The sequence below is a fragment of the Rhinolophus ferrumequinum genome, chromosome 17 (genome assembly GCF_004115265.2).
Source record: "Rhinolophus ferrumequinum isolate MPI-CBG mRhiFer1 chromosome 17, mRhiFer1_v1.p, whole genome shotgun sequence".
NCBI lineage: Eukaryota > Metazoa > Chordata > Mammalia > Chiroptera > Rhinolophidae > Rhinolophus > Rhinolophus ferrumequinum.
Window position 1 is genome coordinate 16,018,882 of NC_046300.1, and position 23,701 is coordinate 16,042,582.

The following is a 23,701-nucleotide window of genomic DNA, read 5'->3' on the forward strand; positions in this document are numbered from 1 at the left end:
TATATGATCTGTCAAATATGAGCATTTGAAATGTGGCTAGCCTGACTGAGGAACTCAAGTTTACATTTTATTTACATTTAATTAATTTAAATTGAAATGGCAATAACCATATGCAGCTGGTGGCTACTATATTGGAAAGAACACATGCAGAGCGGTCACTCAACATTTACCGAGAATCTTCACACAATGCTCAATTTTCTCAAAACTATTCTATGAGAAAACAGGTCTCAAACACCGGTACCGCTATTCATGACTATGTGACTATAAAATTAGTGTGCATCAACAATTAAAGCACTATCTCTACTAATTGAACCTGTGTCAAACAATCTACTTGATCTACGGGCTTTTCTACTTGTTAGGGCCTTATACAGAAAGAGGAGAAAAAGAGGTTAAAAAGAACTAGTCGATTGCTTGCCTATTTTACAATCAGTGTGTTCCAGCATTGTGGAATCTTAAAGTCATGGAAAAACTCGAATGGCGAATTAGCAACAACAATAGCAATAACTAGGAATATTTGATGGAAAGCGAAGATGTAAAGGATTAAAGGACAGTGACTTTTCATTCCTACTACTGCTCAAAAGAGGAGGCACATGTGCCAACCATCAGGTAAAGCAGAAAGCTGATAAATTTTAAAATGTATTTGCCAGCACAATAGAATACATCCACAAGACCCAATAATTCTGAAGCTTTGAGGGCTCTTAAACATTATGCACTTCAAACCCTGCAGATAAATAAGTCATTTGAAGCAGTGTTCAGTGTCCCTGAGACAATAGCCAAGCCAGGTCCCAGATCTCCGTTTGTGTTCTCTCCAATGTGACCTTCACTCTAGTTCTGCTGAACAGACTGAGCCTTGAGTAGAGAATGAGCCTCATCTCCATCCCTACTTGTCCCAAACTCTGGGGAGCAGGAAATAAAGAGTGGTTTAACCATGCTGCTCTGCCTGACACAAAAGTCCCTTTCACTAAAACAGAATTCCTAAAACCTATGTAATTTACACAATTTACCAAGCACACTGTGGAAAAAGAAATTGTAATTCACAAATGTTTTAAGAGAATGCTTTACATAGGGACTGTTTTTCCATTTAACATGTATTTTGCTATAGAAACAGCTCACTCTATACTCACAAGGTACATAGGTTCAAGAGAGAGAGCTCCAAATTTCCAAAACAAATGACGACGTATCTTATGCTTTTGGTGACTCAATGGGACCATGACAGAAAGAAGCAAACAAGTATTTTAAGGACCAAAACAACCACCTGTTTTTAGAGCTAGAACTTAGATATCATTTAGCTTAAAACTCTCATTTTATAAGTGAAAAAAACTGAGATGGCAGATTTCAAATGACTTATTTCAGGTCACACAACCAGTAAGTAAAAGAATTGGGTCTTAGAGGCAGGATTTCTGTGTCCAGGTTTTACGCTTTTTGTTACTCTAGAAACCACAATAAGATGGATGTCTCCAAACCCCAAAAGGAAAGAAATGGACAATTATCCTGCATATATCATCGTTGTTTTAAAATGTCTGTTATTTTTAATTTGAGCTATACTTTGACCTAAAACGTTTCATGGTTTTGTTTGTAATCACATGGAGTACAGATGGAAGAAAATAAATTATGTTTCAGGAGCTATGTTAAAGATCAGGGAATAAATCCACTTTATTGCCTGAATTTTGTAAACTTGCCTGGTCCTCAGATAATCTTCTACAGATAAATGCCACCCTACTGCTGATAAGAGCAAGAGGTAAATAACACTGCACATTTGAAATGTCATGTACTTTGAATTTTACACTGTGCTCTTATAAATGAACCCATAAGAGAAAAAGAAAATGCTAAGTAAATACGGTGATAAGGCTTACATTCTTGTGCTGTTGGTCTTGTTGATGATTACAGATTTTCCTGTTTGATCCACGTTGTGATCCAACCCAAAGTAAGCTGCCACTCGATGGACAAGCATCCTCTGATAGGACGACATCTGAGGGAACTTTTTATAATGATTACTGAAAGAAAGTACAAAACAAACAAACAAACAGACAAAAACACCAAAACTGTGGAATCAGCATTTTTGTTTCTGGACTGATGGACATGTTACAGGTACACACACAATATCATTTCTCTTTCATCCAAACCACTAAGCCCATTTCATCTCTGGCGTCACTTAATGTTCTCATTTACAGAGAAATTTTCCACTTATAGATTTATCCAGTAAGCGACAGTAAATATCTTTGTTTTGTAGTTGCACATTACTCTCACCAAAGAAAACTTAATGTCTCTTGGAAAGCATTCTATTCTGGTCCATGATACCTTATCAACGGAGCCAGGCACAGGACAGATGATATGACATAATATGTGACTGCAGATGCCTGTCTGGAGATGCGTCATTACACGGTTTACACTGAAAGCAGCGCAATTATTTCCAGGCATAACTGACTGCAGCCAGCTGGAGCCCATTAAAAAACTATAATAAAAATGAAAAGGGTCGCTTCTTGTTACAGCTACTCTATGCTAATCAGTAGGCCCCTGTTTATAGCCATTTTGTCAGGAATTTAACAAGCAGAAGCACACATGGTCCAAACAACAATTCTCATTAGTATATAGCTCCTAAATCCAATAGAATCTTCATTTAACAAATCAGCAAACGTATTAAACAATGTTTTATCTATCCCTAACTCTTTCCAGAATGAATAATTAAACCCAAATACCAATCTAAGATGTATCATATAAATGAACCAGCATTGCAATTTCACATACTTGTTGTCACCAATGAAATCAATAATTTCCTGCTCCATTTTCAAGAGTATCATCCTGTCCCTGCAAAATAAATGTTAAAATGTAAAGGTTTTATGGACTTCCCTTTCCCAAAGACCTAAAAAGTCCATTTGGATGTATGGAAAAGATGGTTTTCATGTATGTGACTACAAACCTGCATCTAACTCTTCTCTGGAATATGCTGTCCAGTACATATGGTTTGATTCTACATAAAATTGTTTCTCATCTCATTTGTTAAGAATTTTATAATACTGAAACTTTTGTAGTTTTAATGTTAATCAGGATATGCGAGGCATTAGGCCCATAAAACACATCAAGTAAATTGTATATTTTAAATTAATAGGAAACTAGAACAAAGCAAAGTCCAATTAGATGATTCTATAACTGCATTTAATGCATAATTGGTTTATTTGATACTGATTTTTTTTCTTCTTTACCAGTATCTCTTTGTGACTAGCAAAACAGAATTTGTTAACTATAATTTATTCACTGGGTAACTACCGAGGAATCGACTATCTATAAACACTAAACATACAAACTATTAACAGAAATGAGAAAATACAAGAGATAATTTAAAACATCTGTACTTTACAATTCCCTACTTAGAGTGTTCGGATTAATGACTTTGATTGTAATATTCCACTTGACTCTTCTAAAAATAAGAGGTGTATTTAATAATTTACCTGGAATTATTCTTTAATGTGTTAATCAGAAACTCATGTAAGTCTATGCCTGTAGAATCCGTATATTCTTGGCTGCAATCTGAAACAAATAGCAGGATGGAGTTGTCAGGAATGATGGTGGGGACGTGGGGTAGAAAAGGTTTTCCCAACCTTTCCCATTTCCCTCCTGCTCAGGTAAATTTTAGGTGAAGCTATTGGTATGAAAGATACATATTTCAAAACTAGCAATCTGACAGTGTAATATCAGAATGAAAATCAGATTCAGGGATTGAGAACACCCAATAGATCCTGAGTGTGAAAAGATCCAACTGTCATAGAGGGTAAGTGGGCACAGTCTGGGTGGGTGGTGGGTGGAGTCAAATATCACATGTTCATTCTGTATTTTAAATCAGCAAGGGCACGACCTCCACGTGTCAAGTACTCTCAACGAACAGAGAGAGCTCTTAAGAGTTTGAGATCCCAGGGAAACCTTTTTCTCTTAAAGCAGAGGAGGCAAAAAAAAAAAAAAAAAAAAATCAAAGTTCTGTTCTAAGACTATCTAAATATTAATCAGTACAAAACATAGGAGGACACTAAATATTCCCAAATCTTTCAAATCTTCTGATGCTGGCTAAAGCTTAATTTCTAAAACCATTTTAGGAACCGGTATTTCTTTACTCTTGTATACACATTGGGTTTTAGATATTCAGCAGCAAAGACAATTATTATAAGCCCATACGTGGTTATAGAGCATGTTAGAACTAATTATCATTCCTCAGCTGATTGGATGCCCTAGTCTTTCTCAGTTATTGAAGAAAAAAAAGTCTACTGCAAAGCTATTTATTCATGGCATTCTTCATTTCAACTTAACTTAGTTTTGTTTTCTTTTTCTTTTTTTCTTTTAGTTTTGTACAATTACATGTATGGCAACAATTTGAAAAATCTGGATTTTAGGTTTGCAGTTTTAGAAGCAATGACTTTTTTTGGGAAAACGTCATTGAAGTAGAAGTCTGTATATTGTAAGTGAGATATTATGTGGCAGTATATGGGTTGCAGAGACCAAATTCATCTGTGCCAGGCAGACTGTTGTGTGTGTTTCATTGACATTGACACATACATCTGTGGTTTGGGGATGACATCACTTATGGACTGCGAATTGCTAATCCACTGTCTTTTAATAATAAACATGAAAGTTAAGATATAAAACTGGGTATAATTTCCCATCCATCCAAATTAATGGTACTAATAAACCTGAATCAAGAGCAGATTTATATCCACTGCTTTGTACACATTTATCTTTGAAAATAGGAGATTCAAATGAAAATCCAACAAAATATGTGATCCTAAAAATAACCTTTCTGGCTACATAAATAATGACACCATGAACAGGGGGAAAAATCAATTTCACATCTTTTACACACGCACACACAAACACAAAATTAGATGCGGTTTGGTGGAAGGTGAATATGTGTGTAAAATCTAGAATGTATTCTGCGACTCTGTGTGCCCAAATTGAGTAAGTTAAGGAAACATTTTCACATTCACCTTTTGATAACATTCTGATCTTGGGTTTTTCAGAGGATTTATCTTTGTTTTTATCCTTTTCTTTTTCTCTTTCAGTGTCATCTTTCCTAGATTTATCATCCTCTTGCAGGCTGGGAAAACTGGAAAGCTGTAAATGAATTGATTCCTGTTGGGGAAAAAATATAATAATTTAGGGCCAGATTTAATAATCTCTGTCTGGTTTCCATTTTGCATAGAGGTTATTAAGTACAGGAAAATGAAAGCCAGGTGCAGATTTTTTTTCTTTTCTTAAATGGTAAAAAATTAAACCTGTCAGAAAAATAATTGCCCTTTAAGGTGAATTAAACTTCAGAAGTCAATGGGAGGTCATGAGAAACATCCAGTACTAAAACTTTGCCTCCTGAATATTAAATTTCAGCAAGTTACTTTCTAGTAGATCGCAACTCTTATTTTCTCTACAGGTTTATTTTTAAACACCAGGAAAAAATTCTTGATCAGTAAGCCTGCATGACAGCCATTGTCATGTCTCAAAAAAAAGAGAGGCTTCTACATTTCTTTTCTATAATTCCTTATAAGAAGAAATTGGCACAAACACAAACAGACATGTATTACGAATCACAGACATAAAGGCCCTAATAGTCAATTTACAATAAAAAGTCTATTTTAGAACTGTATCAACAATGATTTTTACTGCAAAGTAAAACCAGGCTATATAATTACAGGAATCTTAGGTATAGATTATTATCATACATTGTTTACAAATGCCATTAATAAACCATCATAATATATAGTTACAATAATCATTGCCTTTTAGAAAAGGTAGAGAGCAGAATTATATTTTCCACCAATTATATACAAATATTTAATATTATTTTAATTTTAGTATCAGTTCATCATTTCCAAAATGTAAGATTCTCTTGAACTGATGCTTGATGTAAGATTGACCATTTATAGTATTGGGTCTGAATCCACTTTTATGTTTATTTATTTTGCACCGAAAATGAATCATGTTGTATTAACTCGTATATAAGACATTTGGTTGAGAGCATGTTCACTGTTTTGAAGAAGAATGAGCCAAATTATGTTTTTCAGTTTTATGAAAAACCTATGCTATGATTAAAACTATGACAAATTAGCCAACATTAAGCCCACTTGTTCTTATGTAAGAGATCATTTGATGGGAAAGCTTTCTTTCACTAGTGACATTAAAATTTATGATGTAGGGGAAAAAAATATTTCCAGTGACTAATAGTGTTTCTCACTGAAAACTAAACTAGTGTTCATCCACATGTGACTAAATTGATGCTTGTAAATCGCCAAATTGTAGCCCATCTGGGATTCAAAACGGTTCTTGGTAAACCTGGCTAATCTAACAAGCATAAAATAAAAGTCCTCCAAAGCCAAGTTTCTTTTTGGGGGGAGGGGCTGCATTGTGAATTGCTGGGTGAAATAAAAAGTCACCACGGTTGGAAAGATACACGATATACAGGATGATCTGAAACATGTTCTCATGATAAAGGTTTAATCATAGCGATTTCCTGACTTTCACATGTTTATCTTGGAGATGAACATACACTAAACATGTAAAACTGGTAATTTGATTATAGGACCTTTTATCATTTGATTTGGGACAGAAATGTCTTAGTCTGCAAATGTTCGGGCAGATTTTAGGGTTATGATTTGCTTCTACTTGCTAAGGAAACAGCTGGAACATTTCTCGCTCAGAAGATAGGGCAAGGGGTGGGGAAGAATCAATTTGACAGCTGATCAGGAGAAACAGAGTGCCAGGCCATGGAAGTGGTCTCATTGCTTCTTCAAAACTGATTGAACTATCTAGACTCTGTAAGTTTGAATCTAAAATCAAAGAAGCTTGGAAATGTAAATGCAAGAGCAGAGGCTATCATCTACAAAAAAATGGACAAACTCATGCCATGTGTTGACAAATACTACACTTAGAAAAATGCCTATCTGTTCTATACATAAATACACATTATGGTGTTGAAATAACACACAAAAGTGCTATAGAGTTGGTAAAAAACAATCTGTTATTTTTTAATATTTTTATTGATATGCTCAATAATAAAATACAAGTGTTAATAAATACATTGGTACAGGATAAGTTTATATCCAACAACAGTAAAAGAATGATTCAAGTTGCAGTAATACACTGATAGATAAAGAGTAAAACATTAGAAAAGCAAAACTCCTTTAACTGAAGGACAGACTGAACCATTAGCTATGGGTCTGAGATCAAGTAATACAGGTAGCAAAAGTTTTTCCCACACAGGAAAATGAAGGCAATTTTCCAAATACTGTGAATATACAAACATCGGGGAAGCAATACAATCCATACACTGTATACTTCTGCCAGTGTTCTCTGGGATTCAGATCTCACACTTTGTAAGTGCCAGTGGTACCTAATGAAGGCTGTGCATATAAACTTAAAGGTCTGCTTCTTTATTCTCTAAAAGAGTAGCATGGCCACTTGCTTATGTGTGTGTCTGGGTATTTTCTAGCAGCCCCCCCTGCTCCCACCACCCCTCAGGCAGTCCAAAGAGAAGCTTGCAGCTCTAATTCTCTTCTACAAAGCTAGTCTTGGTTACTGAGCTTGGAACCAGCAGGAACAAAGCACCGTTTGCATCTTATTTCTCTGCACCAATTGGATGGAGAAACTAGACTTAGGTCCAGGGACGGGCACTATGATACAGATGATCTCTTAAAAAATTTCCTCCTGGTACTTTGTCAACTGGGATAAAAAGCAGATGACATCTATCAAGGCTGTCCTTCTCTGCCTGGCATTAGGAGTGGGGGAACAACTGGGGCATTCCTTCTCCCAGAGTCTGTCATTCTGCAGAATTAACATAGGTCGTGTGCAGTACCTTATAAGCCATCCGTCAACGTTGAATAATACCAGCCGTGATAGTCATGATTCCCCCTTTTCAATCTCCATTAAAAATAGAAGCACAAATAAAATGCTGAAGAAAAGCCACACAGTTCTCAGAACCCAAGGAAAATAAAGCTTGTGGATGAGATGTAGGGATGGCTGCTGAAAGGTAGCCTGTCCATGCCTTACGACATGAGTGGTGTGTTAAGAAAATGAGGCTAGGAAAAAAAAATACTCTCAGGACGAAACCTATAAGGGATTTATTTTTGGTCCTTTTAAAGAAAGTGCTCTCAATGCGCTCTGTATCCATGAGGAGAATTTAAAGTATTTCAATTAAAGTACAGAGAGAAAAGCAAAACAAGACCAAACAAAAATAATGATATCTTAATCAATTTTCCTTCCCCTGGGCTCAGATAAATCATTTTACTTTAGCCTTGACTGCTCTCAGCCTCTGATAAAATAAGGGAAATATCAACAGCAAGACTATTTTAATAAAAACTAATATGATGCCTAAAAGGCAAACAAAAATAAGGATGATGTGAAGTTTCCCATTTTGTCACAAAAAGGTTTTGTTGGTATTTGAATTTTTAGAGCCTAATAGTCTTGCTGTAAGGAGCAAAAATAAGTGTAAGAATATACAGCAATATATTAACAATATTAACTTAAATTCACCACCAGCTCAGATTCATGTCTGAACAATTTTTCCAGTATTGAGACTTCTCCACCCAAAGGCCATTAAAAGTGTTCCTCCAAAGCTCAATGCACCTTTTTTCACTATTTCTAAAGTTTCATATGAACCAGGGTTGTGTTTCTTATAGGCAAATGCATTTTGGGGAGGGGAGAGGTAAGAATCTCCCGTAGGAAGGAGATGGGACGCTTAGAACTATATTTGGTTCAGTCTTATCAAGAGAGAGCCTTTGAGGAAATTCAGCACTACCGGGCTTACTTTTTTTTTTTTTTAAGTTTTAATCTAAATTCTTTTGAATTCCTTTCCATTTGCAGTTTTCAGAGGGTCTGGAAAAAAACAAACGTGACACTCTGTGACAAACTGTTACACTAGTTCCCAATGTCTTATAAACAGGGAATGAAGCCAGACAATGATTTCTTTCTTTCACTCTTTCTTTCTCCCCCAAAACACTGTCTAATGCCAAATTTATACCCATGCACACAAAGGTGGACCCCGTTCATGCAAGTCATGATCGTAACGGGGGTGTACCTGATCCTGCAGACTTTCACCTCCAGGTCTGGCCGAGGATTCTTCACAGACAGCAAGGCTGCGAGTCAGTTTACCTTTTCCTGCTCCTGACTGGGAAGGGGAAAAAAGGGAAGAAAAAGAAAATAAAGAAAACAAACAGAAAGCCTTCTCGGGCTGTCAAATCATCTCCACCTTCACATGACATCCCCAAATCAGATTTTAAAACTGAGTTTCAAGCCAGACGCTCAGTGCTATCTACCTCAGCAGCGCAAACCATCAGACCCCTGTGTGGATGCGGACAAAGGTGAGGGGGGATGTGAACGGAAGAATTTAAGAAACCCTTTCAGCACAGGGTGCTCAGCACATTGGAAACATACGAAGGATGAATTGCTGTCATTTCATGTAAATGTCAGAAGAAAAAGACGACCCAAAAAAAGAAAATAAATAAATAACGTCTACTAAAACTAAGTTTGGGATGGATTTGACTAAGATGCTTTAAAAAAGGGGAAGAATGTGTTCCAAACACCAGAAGCTGTGTGCTTCAAGGCAGAAATTAACTGGGGAGACTAAAGCATTCACTCCCAATTTTGTTTAAAATGAAAACAAAACAAGCAGCCAGGTGTTTTGTAAAGCACTGTCAAATCTGTACATGTGAAAACGGGATCGAATATATATACACGTGCAGCTACGCGGACCCTACATGCTCCAATGAAAAAGCATACAGAGCGAGAAAGGAAGATAGATGTGATGTGAACACGGCCCCATTAAAAGCAGACAGCACCAGTACAGCCAAAGTCCATCACAACATCTACATACAGCCATCTGAGTTGTTGGCACATCCTATAACTCAGATGGGAAATATGGAATCGATATCTGTGACTTCAGGCCTACAAAGAATATCCAGAACCCTACCTTTGACTTTCTTCTCTCTTGATTCTGAGCTGCCAGCCGCCTCTGTATGTTAGAAATAAAATAAAGCAAAATAAAACAAACAAACAAACAAATAAAAAAAACAACAACAAATAGTACATGAACAACCAGAGAAAGAGACACAGAGAGTAAAATGTATAGTCAAGAAATCAACAGTAACGGCAATGGGCATTATAAGCACTCTTTCCCTCACTCTCCCAAACTTTTGATCATTTATTTAACTTTTAGCTCTCTGTCTCCTTATAGCAGCTATTGGAGAGGGGAAAAGCAGACCTTGATGGCTTTGGGCCATTATGTGGTTATCTGCTCTTGCTCACTGGTATGTAAAAAGAGTTAACACTTTTGTAGCTTCATTCAAAGAAAATCCATATAGGCTATTTGCAAAAACGGTTTGTTCTCCCTCTACAAAATCTCTTTCTCTCTCTCATAACTCATAGGTATTTAATGATGTCACTTTTTCAGTATGGTCAGTCATTCCCAATGCCCCCCTTCCCACTTTTGTGTTCTCTCTCTCTCTCTCTCGGAATTGTAGGGCTTAGGCCTGTTTGTTAACAAGATTTGAACCTTAGCCTGTCCATGAAGATCCAGAGAGCTCACGTCTTGGATTTTTCTTAGTCCGGCATGAGTTGGGTCTTCATCTTTCTATAGAGCAGCAAATCCATGTTTAAAATCCTGCTAGCCTAAAGCTGCCTTGGAAGAAGCCCTCCACAAACTTCTTGAGGTGGTCTAGAAATCAGTATAGGGTGCAGTACAAATACTGGAAATTAGATGCTGTGTGCAAATTCAGTCATTAAATACATCCTTTGGATATTTTTCATTTCAAAGGACATTTTTGAGGATGGTTTGTCAAAAAAAGTGAGTACTAACAGGGGAAGGAGAGGATTGACTTTATGGGTTTCCTATTCATTTTACTAGTCAAACTCTCTTTTTTTAAAAAACAAAATTAAAACGAACCTTCAAAGTAATCTAAAAATGAAAGGAACTGTACACAAGGGTATGAGAAACAGTCATTTTCCAGGCTCACCTGCAGTTCCAGCTTCTCCTCTTCATCCAGACTTTCCGATTTAACAATACCATTCTCTGGAGTGGCCCTTTCCTGCTCAGTCCCGCCTTCCTCCACTATCGCCTGATTCAGGTCCCCTTGCTCAGACATTCTCTCGGACGCAAATTAAAATAGCAACGTTGGATGCCCTACGAGGTTAAGATGTTAGAAAATAAAGTCAGTACCGACTGAAGTATTTACTATTGTTCTTGAGAGATTTCATTTCTCCCTTTATAGTCACATTCACATGAGCAGCTCAGACGTCCCTGCCAATTTTATACAACAGGAGAATAAAACAAGATCACATCAAGTACCCAAGGCAAACACAAGAGGCAGAGTCGGTGGCCCTAACCACACCCTCTCCACACAGATACACATAAACTTGTGAATACACCTTGCCATCAAAATGGGTCAGCAAATGTTAAACGGAGACACATAACTCCCACACATCTAACAGTCCCTGTGCCCGACTAAAATATAGAAAAAAAAAGAAAAGCAAAAGAGAGTCTTTCTCTAACTCTGGAACAGATGCCCCTCCACTTCTGAGTCGAGAGGTGGTATTGGTGTTCTGCAGCACCTCTCAGATGACTCAAAAATTATTTGCAAATTTTAACTGTAGACGTACTTTTCTGTGTATAAGGAACACAGTACATTCAACTAGGGGGCAAAAATCAATTTAGGGGATAGGAATTCAATTACAAATATGGGATCTAAATTTGGCAATAAACCTTTCAGGGCCAACATTTTCAGGCTGCAAACTGACAGCTAGTTTATTAAAAGTACAAGGCCTCTTCCCAGTTCCTGTCAGTTCCTGGCGCTGCCCAGGTCCTGCAGAAGGAAGAGTCTGGCAGGCAGCTCTAATGAAGCTATCCCAACTGAACTCCGCTACTCCACAGACACTAGGAGTGGCTTTTCCAATATAAAGCCTGTCATTTATTTATATCTCCCTCTACTGCCATAAAGCTCCTGATGGGTCCCCTTTTGATGTGCTGTCAAATGAGGCCCGTGAATAATTTAGCATTTACTTTCTCCTCCGTATTTTTAAGATGTGAGAAACAAAAAGAAATAAGGAGGAAAGCAAGAAAAAGAGAGAAAAAAAAGAAAGAAAAAAGAAAGGAGAAAAGAAGAAAGAAAAGAAAGAAAGGAAGAAAGAAAGAAAGAAAGAAAGAAAGAAAGAAAGAAAGAAAGAAAGAAAGAAAAGAAGGAAAGAAAGAAAGAGAATGAAAGAAAAAAGAGAGAAAAAGAAAGACATTGTAGGCTAGAAAGTCAGTTTTTTCCACAAAAATTCCCAAGCAATGATGGTTCTGTTTCTGTTCCCATTCCTTACAGTGATAATTCGTATTGGATAAATCACTATTTTCACCACTGTTTCTTTGGGAGTGTTTAATTACCATTTACTAATTCAGTAACTTTACTTCCAACCGGATATAGGAAGTATGACAAAAATCTAAAACACAGCAATTTCTCTTGTAAATTTGCTAAGATCTACCATGACAGAACACATGGTGTCTAATGATATCTTTAAAAAACACAGGATTCTTTGGCAAAGGATTGTGGGAATTGTAAACGAAAAGTTTTCCTAAAGTGTGGTGGTTTGAGTCTGTGAGTGACCAGGGACCAAGGCTTTTAGGTTTAGGGAGGTTTCAGGCTATTCCATCCAGTGCATTCTGACAGATTTCTCTACTTTCAGTGACACTGGGTATGGGTGTAGATAACAAAAGAAAAAGTTCCGTTTCCCGATGGCAAACAGCTTGTTTCTCAATGTAGGATAGGGGGCGGAGATGGGACTCCTGTTGCCTTAACTTGTTTGCAGAGCATTTCAATAACACACAGATTTAAAATGGAATGAACAAATCAGTTCAATTTTACAAACTATAAGCCAGTTGAGTCCTTGATACAGACCCTGTCTGTTTGGGTTACACTTAATGAAATGTCCTATGCAAACAGGCACATTTACATAATAATAATAAAGAGATACAGACGAAATAACAGCCAGACAATGAGACTTTTACCTTTGGTGCAGAGTTCCTGCTGTAGGTCTTGGCCACTTACTAGCGGCTTCTGTCGTTCTACACGGGGAAAATCCACACAAGTGATCAGAGACAACTGGAGTCCCATGTCCCCATTAACAGTTCGGAATGCCCATGTCCGTGCGATTCCCTTACACAGTTTGACACATCGTCAACCTGAAAAAAAGACGAAAAGTCAACAATAATAATTGCAATAATCATGGTAGGGTGAAGGACGAAAGAAATAAGACCGGATTTCTAAAACTAATGACCAGCTTCCAGCAAAATCACGTTCACAGCTTGATCCAGCTCCACCTGTCTCAAGCTGCCTGCTTCTTCTCTAATGAAGGCTACAGCCGGCTGTTCAAGTCAGAACGGCACCCACGCAAGAAGCTAAAATTAACAATTGCATTATGCACCGAAGATTACTCACTTCAATTTTAACCTTTTTTAGAGAAATCTCTCACTTTACATTACAAAAAAAAAACAAGCTTGTGTGTTTGCCTCAATGAGAATCCAGATCACCTAGGAGCAAATATCTTGCCTCCTTTTTAAACCAAAGCCTTTGTCTTAATTTTAGATTCATATACTAATACAATATACCTTAATGCTGTTTCCGTGATTCCTTCCTTTATGAAAGTTATCCTAGTGAAACGTATTTAAATATTTTGATTTAATGAAGCATTATCTACAAAAGTAAAAAACAAAAACAAAAAAACAAACCAAAAAAAGGACAAGAAAGAAAATGTTTACAGTGGCATGGCTGAGAGGGCTTTTTCCTCTCCACTTACAGTTTGGGAAGAAGCATTCCTAATATTCTTGTTGCACAGTGAGCGCAGACTATCTAGACCCACTCCCTCCCCATGAGGACTGCCACCGCCAACTGGGCATTCTGTTTGACAGCGAAGACACACTGTCAGAGGGATTCAGCAGATTTGCAAACTTTGAGCCTGTTGAAAACAATCCACGCTACAATGCGCACTTTTCTTTTCTCACAACTCCTACAGGAGCAGAGGCAAAGACAGCTTGAATGTAAACATAGAGACCGATCCCTAATACCATTTGCCAGAACCAAGCTGTACCTTTCTCCTTTCGCTGCAATTCCAACCCTGTTGCACACCTGCTACATCCAACAGCATGCGTACCTCATCCATCATATATTCATCTTTGCAAACACTGACTGCATCTCAGTTATTTAGTCTGAAGTTTAGAAACCCTCTCTGCCTCCCACTCACAGCCCCCCTCCCAAGATTAAATGAGCACAGCTGGTTCGTCACCGGATTTTACTGCAGCTATATTAACAACATATTGGGTTACAACACCATTTGTTGTGCAAGGGAAAAACGACTTTTGAAAATGCAATCACTTATGCAATCAATAATTTCTAGCTTTATTCATGTTTCATTATAATAGATAATTTGGCTTTAAAATATGTTTCTTTTGTTGCTAGAGATGATGCAGCTATCGAGAAAAAAGCAAACATGCATTTAGGACAAAAAAAAAATGAATCACTAATCCACCGTAATTTTAATTTTTCAATTTTGACCAGTTTCACCATGGCTACTACGACTAACACTCAATAATAAATAAAAGTCAACATGTCTTAAAATTACAATCTGTTTAAGTAACCAGCCATTATCTAACATGTCTTAGAATAGGCACTAGTAAAGGCACTAGTAATTACCAAATGCTTTTTGGATTCTGTTTTCTTTTTCCCAAAGAAAATGAAGTTGTCAACGATCATCACAACCTTTTTGTCTCTTTTTTCTGATACTCATCTTTGTACACTGGCCTTTAATCCAAAAGGTGAATGGCAATGCAGTTTTCAAATCTAAACCTGGTCGCATTATTCCAGCCCCAGTAGGTGGATGCAAGACGTAATTCTCTCCATGAAGAAAGACAAAAAACAAACTGATATCCAGTTAACCAACTCAAAGCGCGAACAGCCTGAATATATGTGTGCACGTAATTACCAGGACACGTTTTGAAATAGCACTGAGCTCTAAAGCCAGCGAGGTATTATTCTTGCATGCCTGAATCATAAAGTCATCATCTACTAAGATAAAAGTGAATACGGGCATATGGGAATGAGCAGAGAGGAACATATGGATCACAAATATTTTTGTAACTGATTAAAATTGTTCTCTTTGCTAAGAAAGCAGTGCCAGGAAGTCAACCCTACTCCAGCTTTCTGTTCACCAAACTAACCTGACTCTTCCAATTCCATTTATTCGTAATCTATTCCAATTTCTCCTATTTTCACAAAGAAGCAAAACTATGTTTAACAAGCACCTTTTATCCAACCTTCAGTTAATAGATATTCTGGCTAAGTTTCAATTGCTATAGTTGGAGGGGTGGAGGGAGAAAGAGGAGACTCTACCCAGATGTACAAAATAAAAGTTACTGCAGTTCTTTCAGTGAAAATACTTTAGCCATAATACCGGATAGTAGTTAGCAAAGGCAGTTAATCGCTTGCAAAACAAGCTATAGGAAATTGATGAACAGTGCTGTCAGCAATTTATGAGGAAAACAATTATCATTCCACCTTATATTTTTGTTGTTTCTTATTTCTTCAGCTTAGAGTTGAAAATAGTAGCAATTATGGGATTTCAGGAATGAGAAAGAGGAAGAGAGGAGACAGGCACAATGCAAAATACTAAATATCTCTGTTTTTCATCAGCAACAACAAAATACGCGTGTCCTAATTGTGTGTCTGTGTGTGTGTGTGTGTGTGTGTGTGTGTGTATGTGTGTTACAGATATTAATCACTGCGCTATCATGTGGCGAAAGAAAATCAAGACTTGATTCAAATTCCAGCAATGATTTAGTTCTCAGGGGATAGTTAAAATGGGAAATGAAAGCTGAAATCTACTAGCAAGTTGGGCGGGTCACTTTATTACTTTCTTCACAGTCTTTTTACTGAAAATTAACACAGGATAACTAACATTATCCCAAATCAGGATAGGTACTTGATGGAGAAAAAATACAATCAAGAATACTTATTTGAATGACTAAAATGTTTCTCCCATATGTACTGTTCTTTTTTTTTAAGTTTTTTATCGCAGTGCTGCAAATGCAAGCCATTCACAAATTGTGGTGATATTAGTGATTTGTCATTTGCTGCATATGGTATTTAAAAGCTGCAACCCAAGGCATATCCTATTCTCAAACACAGTTATCCTGTTAAAGTTTTAAAAAATACTATGAATATGTAAGATTAAATTAAAAGAGTAAAAATAAGAAAATTAGTGGAATGTAATCTTTTCAGAAATAAGAGCAACCATAGCATGAACAGAATGTACAGTCTAATATCTTCAGCAAGTTTGAAAATTTCCCCAGGTGACAAAAAAGCATCAATAAGAAATTTTCACACAAATTTAATTTCCCAAAGGAAATGTTCTTCTTCAATACGTCTACAAGAAACACTCAACCAGGAGCTCTATCTTTTAATTAAATTCTTTTTGGTCAACCCAATGCATAGGCATTCTGGAAGATTCCTGAGTCACCCATGCAAATGCCAAAATTACCAGACAACTGTGTTGAAGGAAGCACCCAGCAGGATATTTAAGAAAAGGAATTTTCATATTAGGGTTTTAGGGGATAGAAATATTTTACATGAATATTTTTATTTGAGCTTTAAAAGCTAAGCAATTTATAAACATATAGTAGTTCATACGTAGAATATCAATTTTTCTTCTCTAACCATTATAGTAAACTGGACACAAACATAACCTACATCTACATTTAGCAGAATCACAGTAATGGAAACAGCTGATGTCAAAACTTTGAGCATAAGAACAGCCCCACAATAATCACGAGTGCCTTTAAAACAAAGACAGGTCTGATCTCAACAGAAACATCCAAAAGATAAAGGTCAATGTTTCAATTTCTGTAACAAGTCTTTATGGAACCTCTACTATGTTCAAGGATATTCTACATTATGATGTGATATTCAGGTCAACTAATACAATCTCTATAAAACCTTCTTTTCCCCCCTAAAAATTAATAAAATAAAAGTTAAATACTTCTAATGGGTCCACATGAGAAATTAAAAAAAATGGATTAAAAAATGTTATCCTTACCATCCTCTTTTTTATTTTTCATGAACTAGAAAATAAAGATGACTTCTGCTTTTATAATTCTGCCATGTTTTCTGTGTATCTCAAAGACTGGAATATATAAACTTGGGAGAGGTATGTAATGCACTGGATCCTAGATAAATATTTGGATACCCCATAGAATGAACTAATTGAGGAAAGTAATAAAGTGAAATGTAGCAGGGGTTGGTATAAGATCTTACATTTGGGCTCCAAAACACAAAAAAATATTGTATCACTTTCAGCTCAGACAAAAGAAGACTTAGGAAGGACAGAATAGCTATTTCCAAATGCTTAAAGCATATTCAAGTAAAGAGAATTTGACCTTGCTTGGTATAGTTACAAAAGTTAGAATTAGGGGAAAAAAAGAATCTGCTTTTTTAAACATAGAACTACCATATGACCCAGTAATTCCACTCTAGATATATATCCAAAATAATGGAAAGCAGTCAAACAGATGTTTATACACCGATGTTTATAGCAGCATTATTCATAATGACCCAAGGTGAAAACAACCCAAGTGTCCATCAACAGATGAATGGATAAACAAAATATGGTATAAACATACAATGGAATATTATTAAGCCATTAAAAGGGAATGAAATTCTGATAGGTGTTATGACATGGATGGACTTTGAAAACATTATGCTTAGCAAAATAATCCAAAAACAGAAGAACAAATATTGTATGATTCCATTTACACGAGACATGTAAAATAGGCAAGTTCATTAAGACAAAAAATAAAACAGAGCTTAGCAGGAGCTGGAGGTAGAGAGGAAAGGAGTTATTGTTGAAATGGTACAGAGTTGTTGTTGAGGATGATGAAAAAGTTGTGCTTATAGATGTGGTGATGGTTACGTAACATTGTGAATGTATTTAATGCCACTAAAGTGTACACTTGTGAATGGCTCATATGATAAATATCATATTATGTAATTTTACCACAACAAAAAAGAACCTAAAATAATCTTTTTTCTCCCTGAATATGATATAAATCAAGAGTAAACAAATTAATACACATACAAACAGATCAAAGGCATAAAATGATAGTACTATTTTACAAAATTTCCCCTGGTAATACATTCATATAAAGACAAGTTCTGTGCATGTAACCTGCCCAGGTTTGTACTTTAATAGGCACAAAACAAATGGGACCTTCACTATACTCATCATCATTTTAGTCGTCTTGTCTTTGGCAAAATAAACTTTGCTATTTAAGCATCCAATGTGGACACTGCAAGAATTAAAGGATTAGGATGTGATGGTCAGAGAACCTTCCACTACACTTCTCCCCAAGTCAGGGCATATATGAAAAACATGTTCTTATCCACAAAAGGTAACAGACACCATTTCTAACTGAAAAAGACCACTGTCATTTTTAATGGCCAAAGCTTACTCTGGGTGCAGTCTTGCTGCACTATAAACATCAAGCTGTCAATAACCTGAGTGAGAGAGCTGGGTGTAACGGAGAAGCTGATCAGCAGCTTTGTCCCGTCCCTGGCCCAGTTTTTGGCATAGTTTTTTTATTGCAGATAAGGAGAATCTGCAATGAAATCAATGCCACAGAGCACAGGGCCCATGGCACTGCTAAACATTGAGGATCATTTTGGTTTGACTGTGTGTCCACTGTGAATAATTCCAGGATTTTTAAATAGCCTCAACTTTCATAACCCATGAAGGCTAATCACCACCTTCTCTTTCCTACCTCATTCTATCAAGAGTCTAGGCATGATTTATCCATACACAGAGTAGTGTCATCAACTCCAGGCTGGTGCAAACTTAAAAAATATATATTTGCAAGTACCTAGAGAACTATAGCACTGCAAAGAACCTTGAAATCAGCATTTCTAGCTGACATAAAGTCCAATGGCTTGTACAAGATGCCATAGAGTGACAGAGCTGGGTCAAAAACCTTTTCATTTAGACTAGGGGATCAGAGCTATTTTTAATACACTATATTCCTCTACTTACTGCTCTAGTAGAAACCTAGACCAGGTTCACCTTACCTAAGTAATTCCCAGGATTTTGCAAGACAGCTCCACACATTGGTTTTCACTGGACCACTATCTTCTGTCCTCTTTCAGCAGCCAGGAAATACTGCACAGACACTGCACAAATGTACCTTATGATGATGGTATGTGTGTTTCTTCTCTGATTTTATCTTTAAAATCGGATGGACACATTTGGTTTTCTAGATATTGTGCTTGGTCTTTCTCTTTGAAAATCCTGAAAGCCCATAAGCCATAACTATCAGGATGACCTAAAGTTATCTGCTAGCTATACATATAATTTCTTCCTTCTACTGTGAGAACTCGTAGTACACATCTTTCCAGGAGTCACACAGGAAGTCACATTCCTAAAAGATTCCCAGATAAAGTGTACACAGGGTTTGCAGAAAGGCACTGTAATTTTTTTCATGTGGAACAATTAGGATCTATACTGGTGCCAGAATCCATGTAATATTTAGAAATGTGTGTCGCCCTACTCCTCAAGCAAAATGCCAGGATCTCAAATGAGGAGTTCTCTTGTCATTTCAACTGTAACTAAAACAAATTTTCCAGGAACTTAAATAAAACTGCTGGCATCTTTCTGATAATGACTCCATATAACTTTCTAAAACAAAAATGTTCTGAAAGAGTTAGATATTCCAGGAACCCCACTGAATTACATACTTACTGTAAATATTCCCCTCCATATCACTGTATTCTGACTTCCTGCGACAAGCAACACTATTTTTATGTATGGGAGAGATGATCAACTAAAATAATACTTTTGCTTGAGTATTACTAATCTCACTGATGCTACAACTTCTACATTCTAAATTTAGTTCAATTCATTTCAAAGAATATTTTTAAATGTCCTCTTGATCTAGACACCACAGATATAAGCCATTATTTATTTTCAATTATTGATACTGGAGACACCCTGTAATGGAATGAGGATTTATCACAAAATGCATATTTTCAACTCTGATTTAAAGGATTAAAAATTATAAAAAAAACCACCATGAAGAGAAAAGGCATTTCAAAGAAAAAAATTAATTCAGCATTTCTGACACGAACGCTTTCCTCCTTCATTCTTACAAGAAGTGGAAGAAACATCTGTCATTTCAAAAACAATGAAACTTAAACGTGATGCTGTTATAGGTGGTAGAGCGGGAGCAAAATGCTTGAATTATTAAAACCTTTCTTGCAGAAGAGAAGAAAGGAAGAGACATTTAGATGAACTGAATAAAAGTGAAGATAAATTGATAAATTATTACTCTGTCAGGTTTTTGAAGTGGTGAAAAAAGTTGTTTTTTCCCTATGTAAATCAGGGAAATAAAAGGTTTCCATTGCTCTGATGTCTTTGTTTTCCCTTACGTCAATGCTTCGTATTTGGTGCCATAGCATATGAATATTTCATGCCTTCATGTTGCCTTTTCAGAATTACTATTAGCAATCATTACTAAACCTAATCAAGAGGAATCAACATAGACGTTTAAATGACCCACCCATGACCTCAACTCTGCTTCCCACCTACCCCCCGCCCCCGACAGCAGAAGAATGAAAGATTTTCCAGTGGAGCAAAGGAATTGAAGGGTGTTTCCTGAAAATAAAAAGCCAAGATGGGGTCTAAAGGGTCTATGACTACAGGAGGTGTGTTCCACTCGCAAAAGGGAGGGAGAGAGAGGCAGGAGAGAGAGATTTAGCAGAAATAGATGCACGCTGCCACCCCAAGTATATTACATGGAATTTCAAGAGGCACAGGTACAGAGGGAGTTTCTAGTTATGTTGGATATCTCTGGGGTTTGACATTGCTATTTCTACAGTGTTCAACAACCACACCAATCAATGTTTTTTTGAGTATTTACTATGACATGAATGTTTTGGACTGAGTGTTTTGCATAGATTATTACATTTTATCCTCATATCTACTGTGTCATTCATTAGTAGCTGACAGCGCGGAAGACAGCAAGCAAGCTGCCTGCTTGTCCTATTCTTTAGCGTGAAGTCAGCTGGCTGTTGGCTCCTCTCATTACTGGCTCCCCCAGGTCTTGCAATGCAATGAGTCATTCTTTCACAAGGCTTAAAATTTGAACCAAGTAGTAAAAATCACTCTCCTCTCACAATTACATAAACTACACAGTGATAGAGATGTTTGCCTATTTAGCATACCTCTGTATTATTAATTCCAGTACCGAGAACAGTGCCTGACACACAGTAGGGTTTCTTGATTCGGTGAATGAGAGGAGGCTCCACACTCTAACTGGATTCTAATCCGTGATGGGTGGGTGACTTCAGTGTGAATCTGCTTTTTCCACCTAAAAGCCAAGACATTTAATCACGCAGAGACTTATTAACCAATGCGGCAGCAGTTAAAAGAAAAGACCACATCGGATGGCCACTAAAAGGGAAAAACTACGACATGCTTCTGGATGTGTGGATCTCAAGAAGGTTTTGGTCTGGCTGAGCTCTATGGTAGTGGGTCCACCCATTCCGAGAGAGAGCCGAAGCTTGCTTCTTGAGCATCTACTGTGTGGAACATTTTGTGGCCTTCAGGATTAGATACTAGAGAAAGGAAAGAGCTGATGCTTGCCCCAGAGTAGTCACCAATCGAACTAGAGAGTTCAACAGACAAAGGGATTTCAAAACAAAGCAATCAGAAGACTAAAGCATATCTTAGAAACAATATACACCACTGCTCACCTAAGGTTTTCTTAATGTCTTCTGTTCTAAAAGGTTAATTTTGAAGGCAATCTGTAGGGAACTGGTAGATGTAATTAATAGGAAATGAGCAATGGGAAAGACATTTTCACTAAAGACAAGCAGAGTCCTGAACTCCTGAACTGAAGATACCTGTGTAGGTGAATTTCTTCAGGCTGTTGGTAGTGTCTGAGCTTCAGTCTCAGTAGGTAAGGGCATTGATAAAAAGCATGGTTTATCCTAATTAAACTGGCCAGACATCTAGACCTTGCTAACATTTTTAGGCTAAAAAAAATATGTAGAATTAGAGTCTCTCATTCTTCCCAAATTCTCCTCTTTTTCGTTATTACACAAAGTTTCTTCCAAGTGCTCACTTTATCAGAGCCCTCACCTAAGTGTCATCTCGCTCCTCAGGATGAAATGCCACCCACTTCAAGTACAATGGTGTGCATATGTGCCCCTTCTTGAATGCGGGGTCTTTCCCCCACATCTTTTGTGTGTCCCCATTCTCTATACCGCCGAATGAGGGCTACACAAAATTTCATATCGACACCCCTGAAAAAGAAGTCATGACAACGCAGAAGCCACTGTGCTGAGACCAACGCATTTGCTAGAGAAGAACGAAGTGTTCAATAAATAATTCCTACTACCCTCAGACTTCCTGACAGAAGATGAACCTGAAATGAAGGATGGATGAATTCATTGGACATTGCCATGATTCTTTTTTTCCTAATGGGTAGCAACATTATGTTGGAATTGTTCTTCACACAACGAAATCTCTATGAAGCCTACTTAAAGGGTAGATATAGGAGAGAAAGCAACAACAAACCACCGCAGGATGTGTGTGAATGCACTGCGGGAAAAGGGTCTGAGCTCAGGACCTCAAGTGCTAACAAAAGGGGTGGTTGAAGCGCTTCATAGGATGCCTCCTTTCCTGGAAGAGGAAAGGACCTTACAGAGACACAGGTAGAGAATTTACAGGTAGAATAAGTGTGCAGGAAATGAAAGCTAATATGCAAAACAATGTCTCAGCCTTTATTTCTAAGCCATCAAGGGCTTCTCTTGTGTTTGTATCCTGCTTTAAATATAAGAGTTCTAAAGAAATGTTCCAGATGATGAATGTGGGCACCAGACTCCCTGGACACTGTGGGGAGACAGAGCGCCCTTGGGCCAGTGTATCTCGGACTTCCGGTAGTGCTTATCACACAGAAGGAACAAATCCATGCCAGTTTGCTAAAAGGAGAAATGGATACATTTCTGGGAGGGAAATATTTTTAGCAACCTAACAGCACATTGGTGGAGTGGGATCTGTGTTTTGCAGTGTCCAGGGCTAAGCCAGAAGGTAATTTCCTCCTTAAGACATATGAATTGGTGTGTGCCTGCTTGTGTTGGGCACTACTCCAGGTCTGGGCCATCTGTGCCAGTGCCGATTGGACCCCAGATGCCCCGCTTGGAAAGTAACCTGAAGGGAGCATGTGGTTGGTCATTTCAAAGAGAGGGACTGCAGTTTAAAGATGGCCTGCCTGCGGCCATTCAGTGTCAGAATTGCAGTCGCATGACCATTCTCTACCTGAAAATGCTGTCCAGGCATGATGACATGCCTCCCCCCTCCCCGTGCCAAGCCTGACTCACATAAAGCATGCTTTCTCTCTCTCTCTCTCTCTCTCTCTCTCTCTCTCTCTCTCTCTCTCTCTCTCTCTCAAATAAAACATTCTTGCTTGAAGGGATAGTTAAAGAGTTAGCTGCATTCAAGGCTAGTAGTTGCATTCATAACATATACCAAGCGTTTTGCAGGTGAATGCCTTGATGGACTCTCCGACTGGGTGCTCCCTGTTCCAACCTTCCAAGAAGACCTTTAATTCTGAGAAACCCCCGTTGAGGAACATGGGTGTTTGCTTTTTATAACTCTC

General features: G+C 37.4%; 1 protein-coding gene across 6 annotated transcripts in view; it reads right to left on the minus strand.

The window, feature by feature from the left end:
* ARPP21 (cAMP regulated phosphoprotein 21) overlaps window positions 1-23,701 on the minus strand; it is a 160,255-nt gene that overhangs the window by 96,484 nt on the left and 40,070 nt on the right. For 4 of the 6 annotated variants that reach the window (XM_033132278.1, XM_033132274.1, XM_033132273.1 and 1 more), the window contains exons 2-9: window positions 13,013-13,186; window positions 10,983-11,149; window positions 9,941-9,982; window positions 9,050-9,139; window positions 4,971-5,115; window positions 3,447-3,525; window positions 2,746-2,805; window positions 1,854-1,994 (exon numbers count right to left, since the gene is read on the minus strand). In XM_033132278.1, coding sequence (XP_032988169.1) covers window positions 1,854-1,994; window positions 2,746-2,805; window positions 3,447-3,525; window positions 4,971-5,115; window positions 9,050-9,139; window positions 9,941-9,982; window positions 10,983-11,111 — 686 coding nt within the window. In that variant the 5' untranslated portion in view covers window positions 11,112-11,149; window positions 13,013-13,186. Of the gene's footprint in view, window positions 1-1,853; window positions 1,995-2,745; window positions 2,806-3,446; window positions 3,526-4,970; window positions 5,116-8,072; window positions 8,848-9,049; window positions 9,140-9,940; window positions 9,983-10,982; window positions 11,150-13,012; window positions 13,187-13,281; window positions 13,389-23,701 lie in introns of those variants that run through there. The other 2 variants (XM_033132277.1, XM_033132276.1) reach the window with 2 other exon arrangements.